Genomic DNA, 22,278 nt, shown 5'->3' with positions numbered 1-22,278 from the left:
ATGGCTCAGCCACAAGTCAGCCAAGGCTGGACTGTGTGTAAGTCCCTCTCTTCTGATTCCAATACTCTCCTATTTTCTTCTGATCGTACAATGCCCTGGTTTCCCTTAAAACAGTAAGTACTACTAATATGTCATGGGCTACCCTGGTAGCTCAGATGGTAAAGAATCTGCCTGCAATGCAGGAGACCCTAGTTAGATTCCTGGGTTGGGAAGATTCGCTAGAGAAGGGATAGGCCACCTACTCTAGTATTCTTGGGCTTCCCTAATGGCTCAGCTGGTAAAGAATCCACCTGCAATGCGGGAGACCTGGGTTCAGTCCCTGGGTTGGGAAGATCTCCTGAGAAGGGAAAGGCTACCCACTCCAGTATTCTGGCCCAGAGAATTCCATGGACTGTATAGTCCATAGGGTCGCAAAGAGTCGGACACGACTAAGCAACTTTCCCTAACATGTCATAAACTACAAATTCTGATGCAAGTTGTTAAAAAAAAACCTATGGCTCTAGAATCCAACATATAATGCTGCTGCTTTTAGCTTGGCAAAAGTGAACTGTGGAATGGTGACTGTCTAAATTAAAACTTTAGTAGGAGTCTATGGAGCAAGTCAGAAACACCCCAGAACCCCAAGCCAGGGATCCTCTGCTGTTGGTCACAAGCTGAAGGTTGCAGTGGTCAATGCCACAGGCAGTAAACTGAAAAATAAAAGCACCTGGAAATAGGAACCTTTGAACAGATGGGGGACTGGCCCACCAGCTCCTCAATGACAAATGAAGACGACAACGTTTTATCAGCAGTTAGGGAGAGCTCAGCATTTTGCTGTCTCCTTCACCCTTGCTCCTATTACTTCACCACAAACTCTCCCTTATCTGCCAACTTCAATGACCACGTCCTTCTCTGCTGTTCTTCGCTCTCTTTTGCTCTAAAAGGTCACCTCATATAGTTCAAAGAGAGAGAGAGAGAAAGTTTATCTAAAGGGTATCAACAGAAGTTGTAGAAATGGAAAGAGAGATAGGAAGAAAGGACAAAACTAAGAGACACAGCACACCCAATTTCTTTTCTCTCTGGCGCTGAACTGTGAAAGTCTGTTTGACAGGCACCGACACCCCCAGGGCACATGGAAAGGGCAGAATGTGGCTTCTCAGTTATTTGCCCAGGAACCTGGACAGGCTACTGGCATCCCCACAGTTCTCCTTTGTGCTGAGAACTCCACCCAGGCCACTCTGGGGATTAGCCCTGTCAGTTGAGATGTTTCCTTTAAGACTAATGCAAACTGATCTTTGTTTCCTTTAAAACAATGGAACTGGACTCAGACACTTATAACAAGTCTCATTGTGATGATAATATGTAAGCAACAGATATCCGTAACTCAGTTCAGAATCTGAATTTCAAGCAAAATTTCATGTGTTATTAAGTCAGCAAGAAGTTTTCCAGTTTACTGTACTAGTGGAATAACAGCAATTCCCAATTACCCAAGACTAGAAAAAGTCTGGCTAACCTAAGACAGAGGCATTATCCAATGGGCCCACTGCAATCCTGGATGTGAAACCTGTAGATTCGGAGGGTGTACTCTATTCATCGTACTCCATCATGTCGCGCGCTTGAGCATCTGTGGATTTTGGTACTCATGGGGGCTCCTAGAACCCATCCCCTCAGATACTACGGGATGACTGTAATTACAAAACTGAAAGACTTAGGTTATTCTTTACCCTGCTCAACACTATGCCCCAGTGTGAATGTCACTGGGGATTATAAAAAGAGCTAGGAAGAGAATGACTTCAGTGATTTATGGACAATACAAAAAGCTCCTAAATGATCGAATTTTAGTCGTATAATAAAGTGCCTAGGATAAGATTCATTTTGATTTCAAAATAAGAAGTTCAGCCCCTTAAAATTATTTCTTGTCTTCACTTTGAGACATGATCAGAAATGCTTTCTTCCTACAATAAGATTCACTTCACTCTTACCTCTGGTAGGCAGAATTCGGGTACAGAATCCACAAATACATGACCTGAGCACTCCTTTAGCTCCTAAAAGACATGAAAGAAAAAAAATTCTAGGACGAGATGGGTCAATAAACACAGTGCCAAAGAAATTCCATCCCCAAACCAGACTCTCTTTGAAGTGTTGCAGAAGGCTGGAGTTGGAGGAAAGTGGGAGAAGGTTATTAGGTCAACTGGTTCTTGTTTAAGCTCAGGGCAGCTGAACATTTTACTCAGTATTAAAAAAATCAGGGCGTGCATGCACATTTCTTGATGCTTCTTTAAGGAAGCCATGTGTGGAGACAGGCTGCTTCCACAACTCCGACCCAGAGCTTTCCAAATAATAGTTATATGAACTACACCAGCAATATCAGAATGATCTGGAACAGACAGTGATGGAAGCAGACTCCTGGGTTTTACCTAAGATCTAAGGGATCAGACATGGAACCTATATCCATGACAAGCGTGTCTCGTGATTCTGTTCTGCAATTAGACTGGGAGTCCAGAGTGCAGATAAATGAACTGGAACCCCTTTCTCCTCCTACCAAGGTTTGAGGGGCAAATAAGGAAGGAGATGAAGAATACAGGATAGGGATTAAATCACACCCCCACCACCATTCAAAAGAAAACGCTGTATTTATACACTGCAACTCCCCACACTGCCCATGACCTACAGTATTTAATAGGCCTATCTTCCTTCAAATTCTTTCACAAACAGACCCTGAGAAAAGGGTGTGTGAAAGCTTATAAGAGAGGTGCTAAAAAAAAAAAAAAAATAGCAGGAGGAAGGGCAAGTGATAAAAAAAAAAAAACAGCAGGAGGAAGGGCAAGTGATAAAGGGCAAAGAAGCTGGCCGATAATAGATGTGTCACACAGCCACATTCCACCGTGGGCAAAGGGGAGACTCTGAGAAACGGTATCAAACGTACACCCAGGAGTGATTCTACCCAGAGGCAAGGGACCTGGGATATTTATACAGCAATTTCTGCATCTAGGGGAGCTTCAGGAAAAAACTGTCAGGCAAAGCCATACAAATGCCAGCAGCTGTAAAATTCCTTTTGAATTTTACAAGTCTCCTATCAGAAGCTTAGAGAACATTTTCTACTCTTGCCTTCCATTGTAAATTCCGGTTCTTCTCCTTATATGACTACCATTTAACCAGTGAAATGCAGAGGCAGAAAGAGACTGAAACCATTTGTAATTACAATATACCTGCCAGTGAAAAACAAATGAGCAATTGCGGTTAATGGAGGAAGACCCCCAATTCCCTTGGGATGAGATTAAAAACGATTAAAGACAGATCATGGGAAACTGCAAAGCACTGCCCAGCCTTTCATCGGTTGTGTAATCTTCTTCCCCACACTCCCCATGCCCTGCCATGTACCAGGGTGCGGGGTCTGTCTACCTCGCCTGACAGATCCTCCTCTGAGGTGCTCATCTTTCCTGGCCTGGAGCAGCGTATTTGCCATTCTGAGCACTTACAATGTCACTGTATTTTATTCGCCACTCCCTCCTAATGAAATGCTCCCACAGACACATGCGAGTCATCTTGCTCACAATGCATGGGTAATGGGATGCTTCTGAGCCTTTCTCTGGGAACAATGATTTACAGCCAGCAAGAGACACAGGCTGAAATTTCATCAGGTGTACAGGTTCTTGAATGTCACCTAATTTTATAGTTAGGCTATGAGGGAAATCTGATTTCAAGTCATGCATCTGGCTTGCACTTGAAGCCGGGGTGAGGGGGCAGGTACAGGAATTAATTCTGTAAAAAGAGCTCCTCTTTATTTAACAATATCTATTAGGAGAAGGAAATGCCTTACTCAGATGAATCATTTTAAGGATCCTCATATTCAGTCTTTTAATTATGAAACTGGGGAGAGGAACAATGACATGGAGGTCTAAGAATGGCATGGATAAGCTTTACAGTGTCTAATCTTCCTTTATCTCTCATTTTTTTCAGAAGAAAATTTGGCTAGATAAGTTTTAACTTTTGTTTTGTATCTCTGGTCTCTCACATGGAACTTAAATGCCTAAAATTGATCTGAGGAAGGACATACCATGAAGACAATCTAATGGCAAAAATTTAACAGCCTTGAAAAAAATAAAAAGTAATTTGAGTCATTCAGTTTAGGCCTAGTTAGCAATTAAAGTCATTAAGAGAACTCCAAATTCCTGCTGATGCTGCTGCTAAGTCGCTTCAGTTGTGTCTGACTCTGTGTGACCCCATAGACAGCCTCCTACCAGGCTCCTCTGTCCCTGGGATTCTCCAGGCAAGAACACTGGAGTGGGTTGCCATTTCCTTCTCCAATGCATGAAAGTGAAAAGTGAAAGTGATTCGTGTTAAAAGAACCATGTTCTTTTTTCACAAATTATAAGAGTATCCATGCCAGGCTACGATCATAGACTGGAAGGCCCTTTGTTCACGTTTACTTGAACACGTGATTCCCTCTCACGGCCCCAGAGCACATGGCCTAGAAGTGAAACACTTGGCTCCTCAGTCTATTCTCCACTCTGCAGTCAAAGTGGTCTGAGCAGAGGATGACGCTGCCTGCAGCAACCTCTGTGGCCCTTCGTTACCTAAAGAAGATTCAAAGTTTTGACAATGCCCTATGTGACCTGGCCCCTAGGAGAGCCGTTTAAAACTCAACAGTGTTTGGTGGGCTTTAAAGTTATTTTTAAAAAAAGTTCACTCCTTACAGGAAGAGTCAGTATAGCCTCAAAACGAAATGAGCTGGACGGAATTCTCTAAACAAGCAATGCCAATGAAACACTCATCACAATTCTAGAAATAATAGCTTTCTTTTTGGGGTGATAAAATGTATTTCCAGCTGAAGTCCCTAGATTTTACACATGAGAAAACTGGATCTGTGTCTGAACACCAAGACTCCTTAAAAAGCTCTTAAAAACAGTAATTACCAAGTACTGAAGACTCTACATGGGTCACAGGAGTTTTTAGGGAGAAGACCAAGGGGAAGAAATGAACCCAGTAGTCACATTACTGTCGGGTGACTGCAGAACGACAAGATGGCTTCCCAGTGGGTGCAGATACACTTCAGCTTATCATTACCTTGTCCAAGAAAGCGTTTCCATCCTTTAGGGACCAGCCAGGAAGATTGGACAGTCTGGGACTGCAAAACAAAAGATTAAATTATCCTAAATAGATTATAATCCTCAGTGATTTCATGGTGACTGTACCGGCTCCACAAAATGAAAAACAGTTGAAAGGAGTGGCAGCAAGGCTCACCCAAAATAACAATCAGAAAGATGAAAAGTAACCAAGTGGTATCAAGCTTAAGAATTATGTGGCAATGGAACATTAAAAAGTGAAAGAGTTCTGCCCTCAATTGGGAAAATTAAAAGAATGCTATGCAGAATAATGAAGAGAAAAAAGAAAGATGAGGCACGACAGCATTGTATAGTTTTGCAGTCACTGGCCCTGACTTCTCCTTGCTTGCGTTTGACAACAGGCCTGAGGGGAAGGCCGAATGGGACCCTCATATTGCGGAGGACAAAATAGGCTCAGAGAGGTCAGGTGTCTGTCAAGAACACTTAGCTGCCTACCAACCAGAATTTACCACAAATGAAAATCAGAATTCGGCTCAAAGTCACCTCTGGATTCATTGCTTAAATGAATTAGTCACTTGTTACCTGTACCTTGAGTTTCCAATTCTGGCAAATGAAGCTAGCTTTTCTCAGTGTTATAAAACAACACCGTATCTCAGTGAGCAACTTCTAGAAGGTGAGGTTAATTTCACATATATGTTATATCAAAGAAATCTGAACCAGAAATCATTCACTTTGGCAAGCTCAGAATTTAACTGAGTGCTACGAGCTGACCAGAAGAATTACACTGGAGGCTGAAAACGCAAACACTTTGGGAGAAAAAAAAAATGTTGGTAAAAAGAAAAACTTAATGACCAAGGTGATATGTGAAGAAAACACATCAGAAGCACAAGGTAGATTGCAAAAGGATTTCAGCACTTCAACACAAAATTAAATTAAAAAATAAAGGGCAAAGTATGGGTGTGGGACTAAAAGACCCTATAACCCCAAACCAAATGAATGTATAGTACTTTATCCTCTTGCTAAACTGATTATCATCAAATTCTGACTTTGTAATTAGGTGCTAGGTATGAAAGTCAAATTGAAACAAATAATGTGAAATATTTGTCAATCTTCCAGGAAAGATTAAAAACCTGATTATATATATATATATATATATATATATGCATCTGATTTTAGCAAAAAAGGTAAGAATTTGACATAATTCCTAGTTCACAGAAAAGCTGTTAAGAATATAAATACAATGAAGTCCCACATACCCTTTGCCTAGATTCTCTGTTGACATTTTGCCTTTATTAGTCAAAAAGTGAGAATTCTGAATTTCATTCTTGAGAATGAAAATAACTACTAGGAGAATCAAATTTGGCTGGCATAAATTATATCTGAAAAACTTAAAAAAAATGCTTGGAGTTTTCTCAGAAAAATACTCTATTACCATTAGATGTTGAATTTCCATTTCATTTCATAGTCACATGTGTACCTTCACTTAGAGACTTTTTAAAAAAAATATTTACTACCAGATCAGATTAAAAAACCAAGCATTCTAATAAAAGTGTAATGATAGGCCAGTCTCAATACTATTCTCATTTCATGCACGTGGACTCTTTACAGGAAGGTTATAAATGTCCACTTCCCTTTACAAAGAGAACTGGATCAGAGGACTTGTATCCTGTTTGTTCCCTACTGGACACACACAACTCAGCCTTCAAATTACAGATGATTGATTCAATTAGTTTTGTCCTCAACAAGTGATTAGAAATGGTATGCTGCTGTGCTCAGTCGCATCCGACTCTTTGAGATCCCAAGGACCGTAGCCCGTCAGGCTCCTCTGTCCATGGGATTTCCCAGGCAAGAATATTGGAGTGGGTTGCCATTTCCTTCTCCAGGGGATCTTCCTCACCCAAGGATCAAACCTGTGTCTCCTGCACTTCAGGCAGATTTTTTTTACCGTGTGAGCCACCAGGAAAATCCATTTGCTGCTTATTAAAAAACAATTTTTTTAAAAGTAAAAATTTCAGGTATTATTGTTGGCTAAACATTGTTTATAACATCAAAGAGTTCTATGAAATATCTGGAGTTATTTTGGATTTGAGAAATTGCCTGTAGATGGGACTGAAGGCTCAAAGAGCCTGACCACGTTGTAACAATAGTGCCAAAGATAAAGGGGCACAGAAACGTAGCCCCGGCGGCAAACGGACGCTGACTATAGAGATGCAAAGGCTTTGTTTCTAGGTCCAATTAGGTTAATGACTAAACTATGAAGAGCTAGTAAATGTTAAGCTACCCAAGAGGAAGAAATGTACTACTTTGTTCTTAATGATTACAAAATTTCGCCATGTAAATTTTTTGAACAAGGAAACAAGTCTCTTCACAAAAATCTACATTAAAGAAATATGGGAGGTAATGATATTAGAAAAATTCTGACTACAGATGAACACATCTTTGTACCCACTATTTAACAATAATTTCTATGGGAAAAAAGGGCGCCAATAAAAAATGTTAGTCAAAAAAATATGTATACAAAAAATTTTTTACTAGTTTTAAAAACAGGTAAAGTATAAGTAACTAAATAAACAACCTAAGGTATTTGAAAATAACCTATTGTCTAGAAAAATAGTGAAAGGTAGAATGAACATGGTATCCAATTCATTTTCTCTTTATATGTTTCATTTTCCCATTTTCCGGCTTTGAAATGCATTACTTTTATAATCAGGAAATAGTGCGAGAGGCATGACTACATTCATTCATTCAAAATATATAAAAGCTTACTCTTGATTAAAATAGGCAAAGTAGAGGGATATGGCAATAAATAACCCTTGAGTTTGAGGAGCTTGCACTGCAGTACAGGGAGACGGTAAACAGCAATTACAATGGATTAAAATAAACGCTCCGACAGGGAGCGCACAGGTACTATGGTTCATACAGGAAGGGCAATTGTGACAGTGCGCAGAGGTGTGAGAGAGCAGGAACACGGAACAGGAGCACGAGGTGAAGACAGAAAGAGGGATAGGGAACGGCCTCATCATTTAGTGAAGTGTTGAAGCGGGAAAGAGGTATTCATCTTCACTTGTTCATTCATGAGTCTTGATTTATGTGTCAGGCACTCAGAGGCTGGTGATACTGACCACGAGCAAAATGTGCCTGTCATCCTGACAGGGTAGGGGAAACTGATCAAGTAGTCACACACACAGAGAGCAAGCTGTTACTAATGATGAGGCAGCGTCACACAAAGCACCACGAAGTCTCCTAACACGAGAGTGATCTAGGCAGCATCGGGACCCCTTGAGTCCCTGCTGATCGAGCTGAGATCTGGATGTTGGGAAGTCAAGGGGCAAGTGTGTGTGTGTGTGTGTGTTTGTGTGTGTATGTGTGGTGATTTGTCCTTCACTGTATCTGACTCTTTGCGACCCCATGGACTGTAGCCCACCAGGCTCCTCTGCCCATAGGGTTTCCCAGGCAAGAATACTGAAATGGGTTGCCATTTCCTCCTCCAGGGGATCCTCCCAACCCAGGGATGGAACCCGCATCTCCTGTGCTGGCAGGCAGGTTCTTCATCACTGAACCATCTGTAGTGGGATCAAAGGGCAGGGTTTGGAGGGAACAGAGCAAGAAGATAGCTGCAAAGCCCAATCACTCTCACCAGCCTTCAGTATGGATGTCTTAAAAAAGGTCATTCAAATGAAATTTCATGGAGAGTCCCATATACACTACTCTCCCCCTCAACCAACAAAAATGCCATCTCTCTGTCCTTCCCATGTAGCAAGGGGTATCAGAAATTATTTCAGAGAGGAGCTCCTGCTTAGCAGGTAGGCTAAGGCAAAGGTGGGATGGGGGAAGGGTGGAGAGCCTTCTTGGCTGAAGGAACAATCTGTGTAGACTGCTCCCAGGTAGGGGAGAAGTCTTTGAAACTGAAGGAATACAAAGAGCAGGAGACTAGAAGGGTATCAAATGTACCAAGAGGAACTTGGTACTTAACCTAAAAGCAATGAAAAATCCACTGAAAGATCTTAAACAGATGAGAGACGAGATTAGATCAGTCTTTCTGTTAATAAAAGGTGATTCTGGAGAAAACTGACATCAAGTACCCTCTGAAAACATGTGCCACCATTTGTGTGGTAATCCTACCAAAAACAGTAAGCCCAACCTCACTGTGAAGAATCACGAGACAAACCCAAACTGAAAGACGTTACATAAAATAATTGGCCTGTACTCCTAAAAATGGCAAGGTCATCAAAGACACAGGGCTGTGAAGACATGACTGAATGCAATGTCATCTGGATTGAACCCTGGACCAGTAAGTTACTTTTCTTTTTTGCTATAAAAGGCATTACAGAGAAATATGAGCTGGTGTAGCTTGGGAAATATAAATAAGGTGTTAAGTTGCTTCTGCCATGTCCGACTCTTTGCGACCCCATGGACAGTAGACCGCCAGGCTCTTCTCTCCACTGGATTTCCCAGGCAAGAAAATAGGAGTGGGTTGCCATGCCCTTCTCCAGGGCATCTTCCTGACCCAGAGATTGAACCGCGTTTCTTTTTTTTTTTTTCCTCTAATTTTTTATTTTTTAAAATTTATTTTAATTGGAGGCTAATTACAATATTGTGGTGGTTTTTGCCATACATTGACATAAATCAGCCATGGGTGGACATGTGTTCCCCATCCTGACCCTCCCTCCTACCTCCCTCTCATCCCATCCCTCAGGGTCATCCCAGTGCACCAGCCCTGAGCACCCTGTCTCATGCATCGAACCTGGACTGGTGATCTTTTTCACATATGGTAATATACATGTTTCAATGTTATTCTCTCAAGTCATCCCACCTTCACCTTCTCCCACAGAGTCCAAAAGACTGTTCTTTACATCTAGGTCTCTTTTGCTGTCTTGCATATAGGGTCATCATTACCATCTTTCTAAATTCCATATATATGCGTTAATATACTGTGGTGTTTTTCTTTCTGACTTACTTCGCTCTGTGTAATAGGCTCCAGTTTCATCTACCTTATTAGAACTGATTCAAATGTATTCTTTTTAATGGCTGAGTAATACTCCATTGTGTATATGTACCACAGCTTTCTTATTCTCTCGTCTGCTGATGGACATCTAGGTTGCTTCCATGTCCTGACTATTATAAACAGTGCTGTGATGAACATTGGGGTACACGTGTCTCTTTCAATTCTGGTTTCCTCAGTGTGTATGTCCAGCAGTGGGATTGCTGGGTCGTATGGCAGTTCTATTTCCAGTTTTTTAAGGAACCTCCACACTGTTCTCCACAGTGGCTGTACTAGTTTGCATTCCCACCAACAGTGTAAGAGGTGAACTGCGTTTCTTATGTCTGCTGCATTAGCAGGCAGGTTTTTTACAAGTAGTGACACCTGGGAAGCCCAATATAGCTCAGATATTAGGATGATATCAATGTAAGTTTCTGGATTTTGATTATTGTGCTGTGGTTATGTAGAGAATGTCCTCTTATAAAACAGGAACTTGAGTATTTAAGGGGCAAAGAAGCATCCTGTCTGTATCTTTCAAATGGGTCAGAGAAAACTATATATGTATGTATTAAGAGGAAGTGATAAAGTGAATGTGATAAAATGTCAATAACTGGTAACAATAATTGGGAATTGTGTGTACTATTCTTGCAACTTTTCCATAATCTGAAGTAACTCCAAAATAAAACATTACAAAAAAAGAAGACTCTGGATTCATACAGGGGCAAGGACAGAATTGAAGAAACTGGTCAGAAGGCTTCGGCAGTAATGCATGTAAAAGAGGATGACGGCCACCACAGTACCACTTATGAGAAGTGACGGGAGTCTAGCACTATCTAGGAGGTGAAAAATGACAAGGCTCAATGAAAGATTTGGCTTCTCTGGTGGCTCAGTAGTAAAGAACCCACCTGCCAATGCAGGAGACTTGGGTTCAATCCCTGGGTCAGGAAGATCCCCTGGAGGAGAAAACGGCATCCCCACTCCAGTATTCTTGTCTGGGAAACCCCATGGTCAGAGGAGCCTGCCCAAAAGAGTTCATGGGGTCGCAAGAGAGTCAGACATGACTCAGTGACTACACAACAGCTGCAACAACAAACGGAAGACCGGGTGCAGGGAGGGAGGAAGGCGGCATCTGGGGAACTGCCAGTTCTCTGGCCTTTCTATCAGGATGCCCTTTCCTAAGACAGGGCAGCAACGGGCGGGACCAGGTCTGGGAGGGTCGGTTCTCCTCTTCTGGACCAAGTCTAATCACGATTTCAGTCTGAGGCATGCTGAGTTCTGAAGTGCTTTCAAAGGTACATCCAAAGACAGAAGCCGAGTAGGTGTTTTGGATTTATGAATGTGGAACTCAGAAGAGCATTATTAACTGAAAAATATACATTTGTAAGTGACTGTCTGGATGGTTATCGAGGCCTTGAGCATTTATTAAATTCCCTTGGTGGAGGCTCTGTGGCTAAGCACCGAGTACTTTAGAATTCTGATGTGTGATGGCTAGATGGAGGAAACTGAATCCCGAAAGGAGACAGGAGAGGAAGAGTCAGAGAAGTAAAGAAAACCAGGATGGCATGATCATGGAGGAGAGTGATGCTAATGGCCGAGGAGAATGAGGGTGACAACTGAGTATAATAGCTAATGACATGGAAGTCATCTGTGATTTTACTGAGAGATGTCCTGGTGGGTTGTGTGGGCAAAGCAGATGGGAGAGGAGCAGGAATGCTGAAGGGGACAGTGGAGCTGAGAGAACTTAAAAAAAAATTTTAAGTTAGAAGTGATTGAGCATAATTAAATGGGAAGGAATAAGTCAAGATGCAAAGATTCAAGATAAAGGAAAGATTATAAAAGTGAAATGACTCAGAGGCGAGAAGGGTTGAAAACCAGAGAAGATAAAGTGATTTATTCATTATCACAAATATTTACTGAGCAGCTACTGCATATCAGGAACTATTTTAGGCACTGGGGATACAACAGAGAGCAAACAAAATCTCTGCCCTTATAAAACTTGTCTCTCATTAGAGAAGACAACGATATGTAAAGCAAATATGTCTGTATGATACAACGAGAAGTGCTCTGAAGACCAACAAAGCAGGACAAAGAGGTGGGGGGGCGGGGACTGGGGATACTATTAGTATTTCAGCCAAGTAGATTGCCAAAATTTTGAGCAAATGAAGACACTTTTTGTGGGGAACTGCCATGGGCTGCTAATCGTCCCATTAGTATAATGTCCCTCTGAGAAAAAAACAATGACAAGAAGAGAGGGTAGAAGCAGATTTTCTATCTACTTGAGAACACAGAACTGGTTAAAGACAGGAATGAACAGGACAGGGAAAACATGCAGCGAGGACTATCTACACAACCCAGGTTTGAATACCTAGATGACCCATGGCCCTACAGAGTATGTGGGTGCCCTTTTGGGAACCCTCAGCATAGCCTGCTTTTTCTTTTTTTTAGTATTTATCACAAATACATAGACAGTTATTTTTGTAACACAAGTATAACTAAATCTTCAGCAGTGTAATTCTTTTTCTCCTGATGGACTACAAATTCCGTGAGGAAAGAAGAGCTGTCCCGTTCTTGTCTGTGTCCTGTGGTCCAGGACACTGCAGATTTTTAACATCAAGGGAATGAACATTTTAATCATTGGAGGGAAACAGACAATGATATTAGGCTATTTTAATAAGGAAAAACTTGTTCATCATTGTTGTCAAGAAATACATGTGACACCTACAGTTCCTGAATCAATTCTGAATACACTTCTTTTCTCTTTTGGATAATATCAGTGGATGGTAAATGTACTTCTAAGTGCTGGGTGTGATTATAACTGAATGCTATCAGTTATGCATAAAATGGAATCTGGAATTCTCTTTGATCTTGTCCCACCACCTTACCTCATGCCTCTGTTGTTGTTTAGTCTCTCAGGCACGTCTGACTCTTTGTAACCTCATTGACTGTGGTCTGCCAGGTTCCTCTGTCCATGGGATTTCCCAGGCAAGAACGCTGGAGTGGGTCGCTATTTCCTACTCCAGGGGATCTTCCCGATCCAAGGATCAAACCTGCATTTCCTGCATTGGCAGGTGGATTCTCTACCACTGAGTCACTGCTGTATGCCTTATCTCAGAAAAAAGTCAATCCATTTTAATTATACCTTTTCTAGAAGGTTCATAGGGTTATCATTATGAATAATCACTGAACACAGTGAATTCTTCAGCAGTGAATGAGAACACATGAGATGGTTTACCTAGCTTGTTAAGCTTTTAAGTTCTTAAATCTGCTTGAGATGGCTTCTGGGAGTATGCTTTTTGCTTTTTGCTACTGGGAGTATGCTGCTGCTGCTAAGGCACTTCAGTCGTGTCCGACTCTGTGCAACCCCATAGACGGCAGCCCACCAGGCTCCGCCGTCCCTGGGATTCTCCAGGCAAGAACATCTGCTTCTAAAAGGATCCGCTTCTTTTATAAATTGCTGCTTCTAAACAGCAGCAAGTTGGAAAACTGATCTCTTAGACAAGGTCTTCGTAAGAGTGAACAGTGCTGCCTGTAGGCTTGGGGTAATCTGTCTGCTTTAAGACAAGGACTTTGGCTTCATATGTGATTCTGTGATATCTACAGATGATCAGTATCAGATACTGCTGCTGCTACGTCACTTCAGTCGTGTCCGACTCTGTGCGACCTCATAGACGGCAGCCCACCAGGCTCCTCTGTCCCTGGGATTCTCCAGGGAAGAACACTGAAGTGGGTTGCCACTTCCTTCTCTAATGCATGAAAGTGAAAACTGAAAGTGAAGTCGGTCAGTTGTGTCTGACTCTTCATGACCTCAGGGACTGTAGCCTACCAGGCTCCTCCATCCATGGGATTTTCCAGGCAAGAGTACCTGATTGGGTTGCCATTGCCTTCTGCAGTATCAGATACTAATAGATATCTAATACATAGATACCTACCAAAAACAAATGTCAGGCTTTATGATGTCAAGTCCTTGCAAATGATTCTAAAATTCAATTCCTGGGGCTTATCAGTTGACCATTTATCTGCTCCTACATGAATTAGCAAGAAAGATGAAATATACATGACCTCACTTGCACTGAGCAGTTGCAGGAACATTTTACAGAAGCTCAGAAGAAGTTGTAATAAAGACGTCAATCAATAAATCAATACAACACTTTCCATCAACCCAGCCAAAGAATATTATTTTAAGAACGTTTTTAAGGGAACCAAGTAAACTCTGGACAACACACAGGGCACTGCCATCTTGATGCTACTGGGGACCATTTTTCAGCCAACTAAAGCCCAGTCTATTTCAGATACATCAGTACACACCTTTGAACAAGTGGCAAAGGAAGGAAGTTGAGGGTGGAAGTCATGTCCAATCCACAGTCCAACATAATGGTGGTTGATTTGAATTTGAGCACGTTGCATGGTAAGGTTGGGTGCCCTGACAGGCAATACTGAAAAGAAAAAAAAAAACTTTTGTCAATAATCAATTACAGAAGAAGTCTCAAAAATATAGTGAATTAAATAAAGCTGACCATCTTCTCTCATTACAATAGGGTGTAAATTCAGCTAACTTTCTATATGGTTTCCTCCCTTTCACAGCTCTGGATACCACTTCCCCTCACATTCAGCATTCTCTACCCCGATCATATCCAGTTCTTTGTAGGGTGCCAATTTACATCTTAGGCAAGCAGAGTTTCAGAGAGGCCGAGGTTATTCCAAATAGATGGTTTCCAGGCTGTAGTTTTCTGCTCCATTCTCACATGACACATTCAAACCCCCCTATCCCACCATCCCTAAGTACTGTGTGAAAGTGAAATAGAGTCAAAGTTGCTCAGTTGTGTCCACTGTGTGAAGTCAAATTAAATTCCAAGCTGGAATCTCAAACTGTGCTACAGGTTAAGTTTTCTCCTCTGTAAATAAGTCAGATGACTTTCCTTTAGGAGGAAACGCTGGGCAAAGGTAAACAAACAAGCCTTAGGGTAACGGCTCCTAATGGCTCAGCCTTGTCAGGACAAATGACCTCCCTGATGTGCAGATACCAGGCGGGAGTGACGAACACCAACTCCCAACCACTCAGGAGCCTCCTGCTTGTGGCAGCAGACCTCAGAGGTCACAGGGACAGGAGCCACCAAGGTGACAGGGCAAACCAACACGCCGACTGCAAGCACTCTTCACGTCTTCCTCAATGGAGTGGAGATGACAGATGCACCACACTGAGAATTATTTATATGGGATGGACTCTGTGTCACCTTTTATAATTTGACTGCTGCTCTGAAGGAAAAAATGAAAGAAGAGAAAAAAGACCTTTTCTCTCACGTTTTAAGTCATCTTACAGAAGCCTCTCTTGAACAGCAAAGTCCAGAAAATGGAAGGATCAATGTTCTTCATCTCTGGACAGACACATTTTTCTTTCTGATTTAAGTAAAAATCAGGGTAAAGTGGGACTTCCCGGGTGTCACAGTGGTAAAGAATCTACCTGCCAATGCAGGAGACACGGTTTCAATCCCTGGGTTCAGGAAGATGCCCTGGAGAAGGAAATGGCAACCTGCTCCGGTATTCTTGCCTGGAGAATCCCATGGACAGAGGAGCCCGGTGAGCTACAGTCCATGTGGCTGCCGAGAGTCGGATGTGACTGAGCACCCATACACACACAGGTAATGCAACACCACTGCTGTCCCACATGGCCACCGCAGCTCCGGCTAAGTCTTCACAGGTACTGGTTGCTCTGCTGGTTCTACCACTGGATACATTTCCTACTTTTCTCCAGAAGACAGTACAGGAACCGATGACTTTTTAAAACCGCAGTTTCTAAAACTGATAAGGCCGAGAGCCAAGAAATTTTGGGTATTTTGCAAGCTTCTTTTCTGGCCACGCTGTGTGGCTTCCAGATTTTAGTTCTGCAACCAGGGATCAAGCCCAGGTCCCTTGTAGTGGAAGTGCAGAGTCCTATCCACTGGACTGCCAGAGAAGTCCCTTGCAAGCTTCTTTATTCCAAGTTTATATAAGATAATTGTATTTTTCATTGTATAATTCACAACTCATGGCCTAAAATAGTACAGGGTTACTTACAATAAAAACAGTAGCAAGAAAGTACTAAAAAAGTCCAGGAAGCATGATTTGGGTAATTATACTTTACCTTAAGTTCATTCCTTAAGAGCTATCAGAACTACAGAATATATTTTCCAACTAATCAAGGCAGAGCTATCCACCCCCGCCCTTTCTCCATCTGTTTCCTATTGCCAGCTTGGTCTTCACACTTATCTAGGAATCATGTATAAATTAAAGATAAACTATCTCAAAATGAACACAGAGCAACCTGTGCCCCAAACATAACAGGGGTTCTAATAAGAGTTCTCCTATAAAAAAACAAACCAGATATTCTGAAAAACCTAAAAAGAAAAGAATTGGAATGTATCTAATAATGATTATTTCTGGGTAGAAAGATTAGTGTAATTATCGTCTTTCAGCTTTTTGCATCTTCTCAATGCTTGACCAGCATTTACCATACTTTTGTAATCAGAAAAATATATATAACTAAAACAAAGCTGAAAATTTAGCCAGCCACATCGAATGACAAATCTCTTTGATCTTCATCTTTAAACCACGGATAACAAGCTGCAATAGAAGACAGAAAATGGACATGGCAAAGCTGCTGCTCAGATTTCAGGCTAAGGAAGTTAGCCATTTAACTGCTCCTGTCATCCAAGGATAAAAAAAGACCAGGACCACTTCATAAGGGCCATAACCGACTGCAAGACACTCCCAGAGCCTCTACTAAGAGTGCCAGGCTTTGATGTCAGTAGCTCCAATTTTGTGAGTCAGGAAATAGAGCTTTTTACACAATTGAAGGGGCTGAGAAGACAGCCAAAGACACACAGCAAGTTCTCCCGACTCCAGAGACCTTACTCCTGCTTCCCAAACCGCACTGCTCATTTTGTGAGGGTCAGCTCAGTCTGCTGAGACAAGAGTAATTGTCACCAGTCAATGAGCCACCTGGCAAGGTTCCCGAAGTTTCTCTGCTCCACTGATGCTCTCTGCCTGTTTCCAACATGCAGTTGTGAACAATCACCAAGTAGATGATAATCTAGTGAGGCTTAGGAGAGTAATGCACAAAAACAGTAAGTAATCATGTGACTTTATAAGTAGAAAAAAGATGACAAAAATTTTGAAAAATACTCCTCACCAGCATTTTTCCAGTCCCTGACTTTCTTCATATTTGTAAAAGCTATAATTTTAGTGCACTACTCCTCTGTGTGCTGCTCTTAAGACTGACAGCTGTATTTTCTTTGTCTGTCATTACATCGCACTTCATCTTTACTGGCTGCAATACACCATCACTTGTTTAATCATTCTTTTGCTGTTGAACATTTAGGGTCGCTTTAGGTGCTGCGATTCATGGGGTCTCGAAGAGTCGGACACGACTGAGTGACTGAACTGAACTGAACTAGGTTGCTCTATCACAAATACGGTTGTAGTGTTAACTTTAGCGCTCAAGGCTTTTTCCACACTGGACTGTTTCTTCAGAGGATTTCCAGAAGTGGCATTAACTAGGTCAAAAAAATATGAGCATTTTATGGCTCTTGAAATATGCTGCCAAAATGTTTTCCAAAAAAGGCTGTGCCTATTTACAATATCATCAGTCATACAGCAGAAGATCCATTACACTGCTTAGTCCCATTAGCATTAGGGTCAAAACCATCTGGAATCTACCAAGACAGAGGTTAGTAAATGTTAGCAGTGGCTATCTAGGAGCAATTAAATGACCCTAAACAGGAAATCAACTACTTGATAAATGCTTTAGTTTTGGGAGACAGTTTGAAGAAATGATTTAAAGCAGGGAGTTTGAAGCAAGAATGCCTGGGCTCAAAAACTGGTCATGCTCATTATTAACATGTGATTTTGGGAAAATTACTTAACTTTGCAAAGATACAGTTTCCTTATCTACAAGATCTAGTAATAAACGCTACCTTCCTCAAGTTGTGAGGACTAAGTGAACAGACACAGAACCTGACATACCGTATGTACTCATTGTTACTGTAGTTACAGAAGGGGCTGAAGAGGCTACCGAAATATTTTTTGGGAAAGTTAGGAAAGTTAAGTCGCTCAGTCATGTCCGACTCTTTGCGACCCCGTGAACTGTAGCCCACCAGGCTCCTCCATCCATGGGATTCTCCAGGCAAGAATACTGGAGTGGGTTGCCACTTCCTTCTCCAGGGGATCTTCCCGACCCAGGGATGGAACCCAGGTCTCCTGCATTAGAGGCAGACGCTTTAACCTATGAGCCACCAGGGAAGCCTTATTTTTTGGGGGGGACACCTAAATTTACAGCATTTTAAAGAATAAATTCTATTTCATTGAGGCATTCACTAATGTTTTAGACATCTGTGTATCCCATGAGACTAGGCAGGGACATCCCTAGTGGTCCAGCTGGTTAAGAATTTACCTGCCAATGAAGGAGACATGGGTTCAATCCCTGTCTGTAGACAGGGAAGTTAGGATCCCGCACGAGCAACTAAGTCCACAAGCCACACCTTCTGTAGCCCCCGACTTGTGCAACTAGAGAAAGCTTGTATGCAGCAATGATGACCCAGCCCAACCAATAAATAAATACACAGCACAGGCAATCAATTAAAAAATAAAAAGACTAGGTAAAGTGAACGAACAATTTTACAAATATTTTTCTATTGCTAGTTTTCCTTCCTGGAGAAGGCAATGGCACCCCACTCCAGTACCCTTGCCTGGAAAATCCCATGGGTGGAGGAGCCTGGTAGGCTGTAGTCCATGGGGTCGCTGAGGGTCGGACACGACTGAGCGACTTCACTTTCACTTTTCACTTTCATGCATTGGAGAAGGAAATGGCAACCCACTCCAGTGTTCTTGCCTGGAGAATCCCAGGGACGGGGGAGCCTGGTGGGCTGCTGTCTCTGGGGTCGCACAGAGTCGGACACGACTGAAATGACTTAGCAGTTTTCCTTCCAGGAAGATAACAGTTACTACTGCAAAAGTGAATATTCTAGCAAATATAAGGTTTTATAATTTTTTTTTTTAGAATTACTGACATTTGGGGGGTAAATTTTTTTTTTTATCAATTATAGTTAGTAAACATATTTCCAATTCTCTTACATTCCTTTAAAACCATCTTATTATGGAAAATTTCAAACACACAAATAAGCATAATTAGTACAATAAACTCCCATCACTCGGATTTAACATCTGTCCATTTTCTGTGTTTCTCTTCACTGCCCTCCTTTTGATGTTGACACACTTCTGCAGAATGGCTACTGTGCTGACAAACCAATCTGATCTCTGAAAATACTGTTTTCATAGAGAGTCTTAAATCTATCTCTTACCCACAACTGCGACAAAAACATGATTCCATTTTTCTAAATATCATAGCAAAATTCATTAAATGTAACTTCTTCCACCTTTAACTCATCTTTAGTTTTTAACACCTGGGAGTCCTGTAATACCTATTTCTGAAATCTCTATTTTGTCCACTGTCCTTTTTTGGTTTTGTTTTCCATTTCTCTCAATGCTGTAGTTTTACTATATTGAAATATTTGAAAACAAGTTAGAATGAAGACTTTACTACTAAAATAGTCTTCCCAAGGATCTTAATGGAGGCTACATTTAAGCTATGTATTTAGGGAATGCTGCCATTTCTACTATATAACAACGTTTTTCTGACCCAGAAGCAATGCACTGATTTCTCTTTAATTTTTTTTGCTCTTCCTTTACAGTTTAAGATGTTTTATTTCTTTAGTTCAAAACCAACTAGTCAATTATCATTAACATAAATATATTTTTGCTTTTCAATTTCTACTCTTGGTTTTATTGTTCAAGTTTTATCTGTAAAAATTCCTGCAGTTGGACGTGCAGTGTAGCCCATTAAGTTACGCATTCAGGCTACAGATAGCCCTCTAAGTGATGCTCTGGAGGCATTTTTCAAATTCACATTGAGTTTTCAATCCATTTCTAAGGACTTAGTGACTTCTATTGTGATTTCTGCTTTGAGCCACAAAGAATTGGGTGTTGTATATGTACATGTGCTTGGTTTCACTTTCAGATATAAAGGTGGTAACGGTTATCTTTTGGTAATTGATTTCTAACTTTCTTGTGGGCAGGGAATAGATTTTATACATACTTGCTGATATTTATTGAAACTTGCTTTGTAACAGTATAGTGTGAATGGTTGATTTTTTAAATAAATGAACCAGTGTGCATGAAAACTGGGAATATATAATCTAACTGTTGTATACAGAGCAGATCGAGTTTATTATTTTACCTAATGCCTCCAGAGCATCTCCTATATCTTTACCTACTTTTGAGTCTTAGGAGAAAAGAACTTGTCGATTTCTTTTTGAAATTCTGTCCTATTTTGCTTTTTACATATCGAGGCTACATTGCTACATAATCGAAATTACTACTATTGAATATTTTATCATTATGTAATGCTCTTTGTCTAAAAATCTATTTTTAGATTTATTTCTAAATAATATTATAGCTATATCAATTTTTCCTTCAGTGAATCAGTCTTGTGTTTTTTAAATGAAATTTACATATATATAGTTAAAAGTGAATCACCAAATTCAAGAAGTAACTACTTGTGAGCTATTTCTTCTAGTTATTTCTCAGTAATATCATTATCCTATTATTTCTTGAGTTATAGTTGTTACTGACTTTTTTCTGCTATGGAAACTATTTCAAAACTGATGAAACTTTGCTATGGTCCATAACCAACATATGTACAGAAGGATTCTCTATCACATCTGAAGCAAAGCTTATGAAGACAACTGCCACTTTACTTGAACTGGGTAGCAAAAATTTAAAAGGAATGAGAAGTTTGTGTAACAGATTAATGTACCGATTAACACAATCATTAAAGCAACTTATCAGGATTTAACTGTTTTTTCTCTCAGTGCTATGCAAATTAAAGAAAGATATATCCTAACAATAGTATTGTAGAGTCAGTGAATTAGTCTACACTTTTTTTAAGTTAATGATTATTTACCATCATCTTAACCAACTTCTTTGTTCACCAATGCTTCTTGTATCTCATTACTCTCTTTTAGGGTCAATTCCCTTTTTCCTGAAGTACATACTTTAGGCTATTTGGTTCAAATGGTAAACTCTTAGTCATTACTAGTCTGGAAATTTCTTAATTTTGACTTTATTCCTCAATAGTGATGGTGGTGGAATTATAAGGTAGCAGACTACTTTCAACAGTAAATTTATTAATCCAACTGTCCTCTGGCAACTCTTAGGGCTAGTGAGAAATCTGCTGCTGGTCTAACTGGTAATCCATTACAGGTGGCTATTAAAATCTCTTTGCCAATAGTGTTTTGATATTTTATTAAGATGTACATTGGCATTTTTGGGCGGGGGGGCGAAATTATGCTTCTAACATATAAGGACTCGTCTTTCATAGCTGTGAAAAACACTGTCAGCTATTATCATTTTTAATACTATCTCTACCGCATTCTTTCTTCCTAGTTTCTACTAGTGAAATGCCTATTAAATGTATGTTGCAATGTTTCATTTTACTGTCTCTGTAATTATCCTTTCATATTTTGCTTTTTGAGCTCTGTATATTCCATTCTGGATACTTTTCTCAGCCCTATCTTAATTTGCTAATTCTTTCCTATTGGTGTCATATCTGCTATTTAAACTCCTCTACTGAAATTTTCTTTTCACGGACTACTTTTCATTTCTAGAAGTTCTCTTTTTTAAAAAATAACATCTTGGTCTCTTCACAGGTTTGATATCTTCATTTATGTATTTGATCATTTTAATGTTTTAATTTTAGACTCTCCATCAGATTGAACAATTGTCTGAAGTTCTTAGGAGTCTTGTTAGGTTTGATGATTCAAATTGATAATGGATTTCATTACTGTTGTTTTAAATTTTTGGATGGTGAGCCCATCTTTGGTGGGGCTACATCTGTGGGAATTCTATGTACCACCATCTTGAGATCAATCTTTAAGCTGATTTCTCAGCTTGACTATTTATGCTTAGAGAGGAGCAGACAAATCAGATTCAAAACTCTCAGAGCACTGGCCCCAGCTCCTTGCAGAGACAATCTTCCCTACTGATCTCTTGAACAAGCAAATGGTATTTTCTAGTACTCCTTTCATTGAGGTACACAGCCCTTTGTGGCGGGAGGGGGGGTGGGGAGGAGGACAGTTTCTGGTTTTGAAATATATGTTTCTGGATATTACAACTGTTACTAAGAAGACTCATGAAACCTCAGGTTTCAGCAAATTTAAAAGA

At 40.7% G+C, this 22,278-nt stretch overlaps 1 protein-coding gene across 3 annotated transcripts in view; it reads right to left on the bottom strand.

Annotated features, from left to right (window-relative positions):
- The window catches only part of INTS9 (integrator complex subunit 9), a 126,820-nt gene that overhangs the window by 73,139 nt on the left and 31,403 nt on the right, over window positions 1-22,278 (bottom strand). For all 3 annotated transcript variants that reach the window (XR_015169409.1, XM_086414772.1, XM_086414773.1), the window contains exons 2-4: window positions 14,332-14,459; window positions 5,047-5,107; window positions 1,962-2,024 (exon numbers count right to left, since the gene is read on the bottom strand). Coding sequence is in view for 2 of the 3 variants with exons in the window: in XM_086414772.1 (XP_086270898.1) it covers window positions 1,962-2,024; window positions 5,047-5,107; window positions 14,332-14,459 (252 nt within the window). In the remaining variant the exon portion in view is untranslated. The remainder of the gene's footprint in view (window positions 1-1,961; window positions 2,025-5,046; window positions 5,108-14,331; window positions 14,460-22,278) is intronic.

The sequence above is a fragment of the Bos grunniens genome, chromosome 8 (genome assembly GCF_055505025.1).
Source record: "Bos grunniens cultivar Pamir isolate PY7600 chromosome 8, Bosgru_T2T1.0, whole genome shotgun sequence".
Lineage (NCBI taxonomy): Eukaryota > Metazoa > Chordata > Mammalia > Artiodactyla > Bovidae > Bos > Bos grunniens.
The sequence above is the reverse complement of the archived record's forward strand: the minus strand, read 5'-3'. Positions and strand labels throughout refer to the sequence as shown.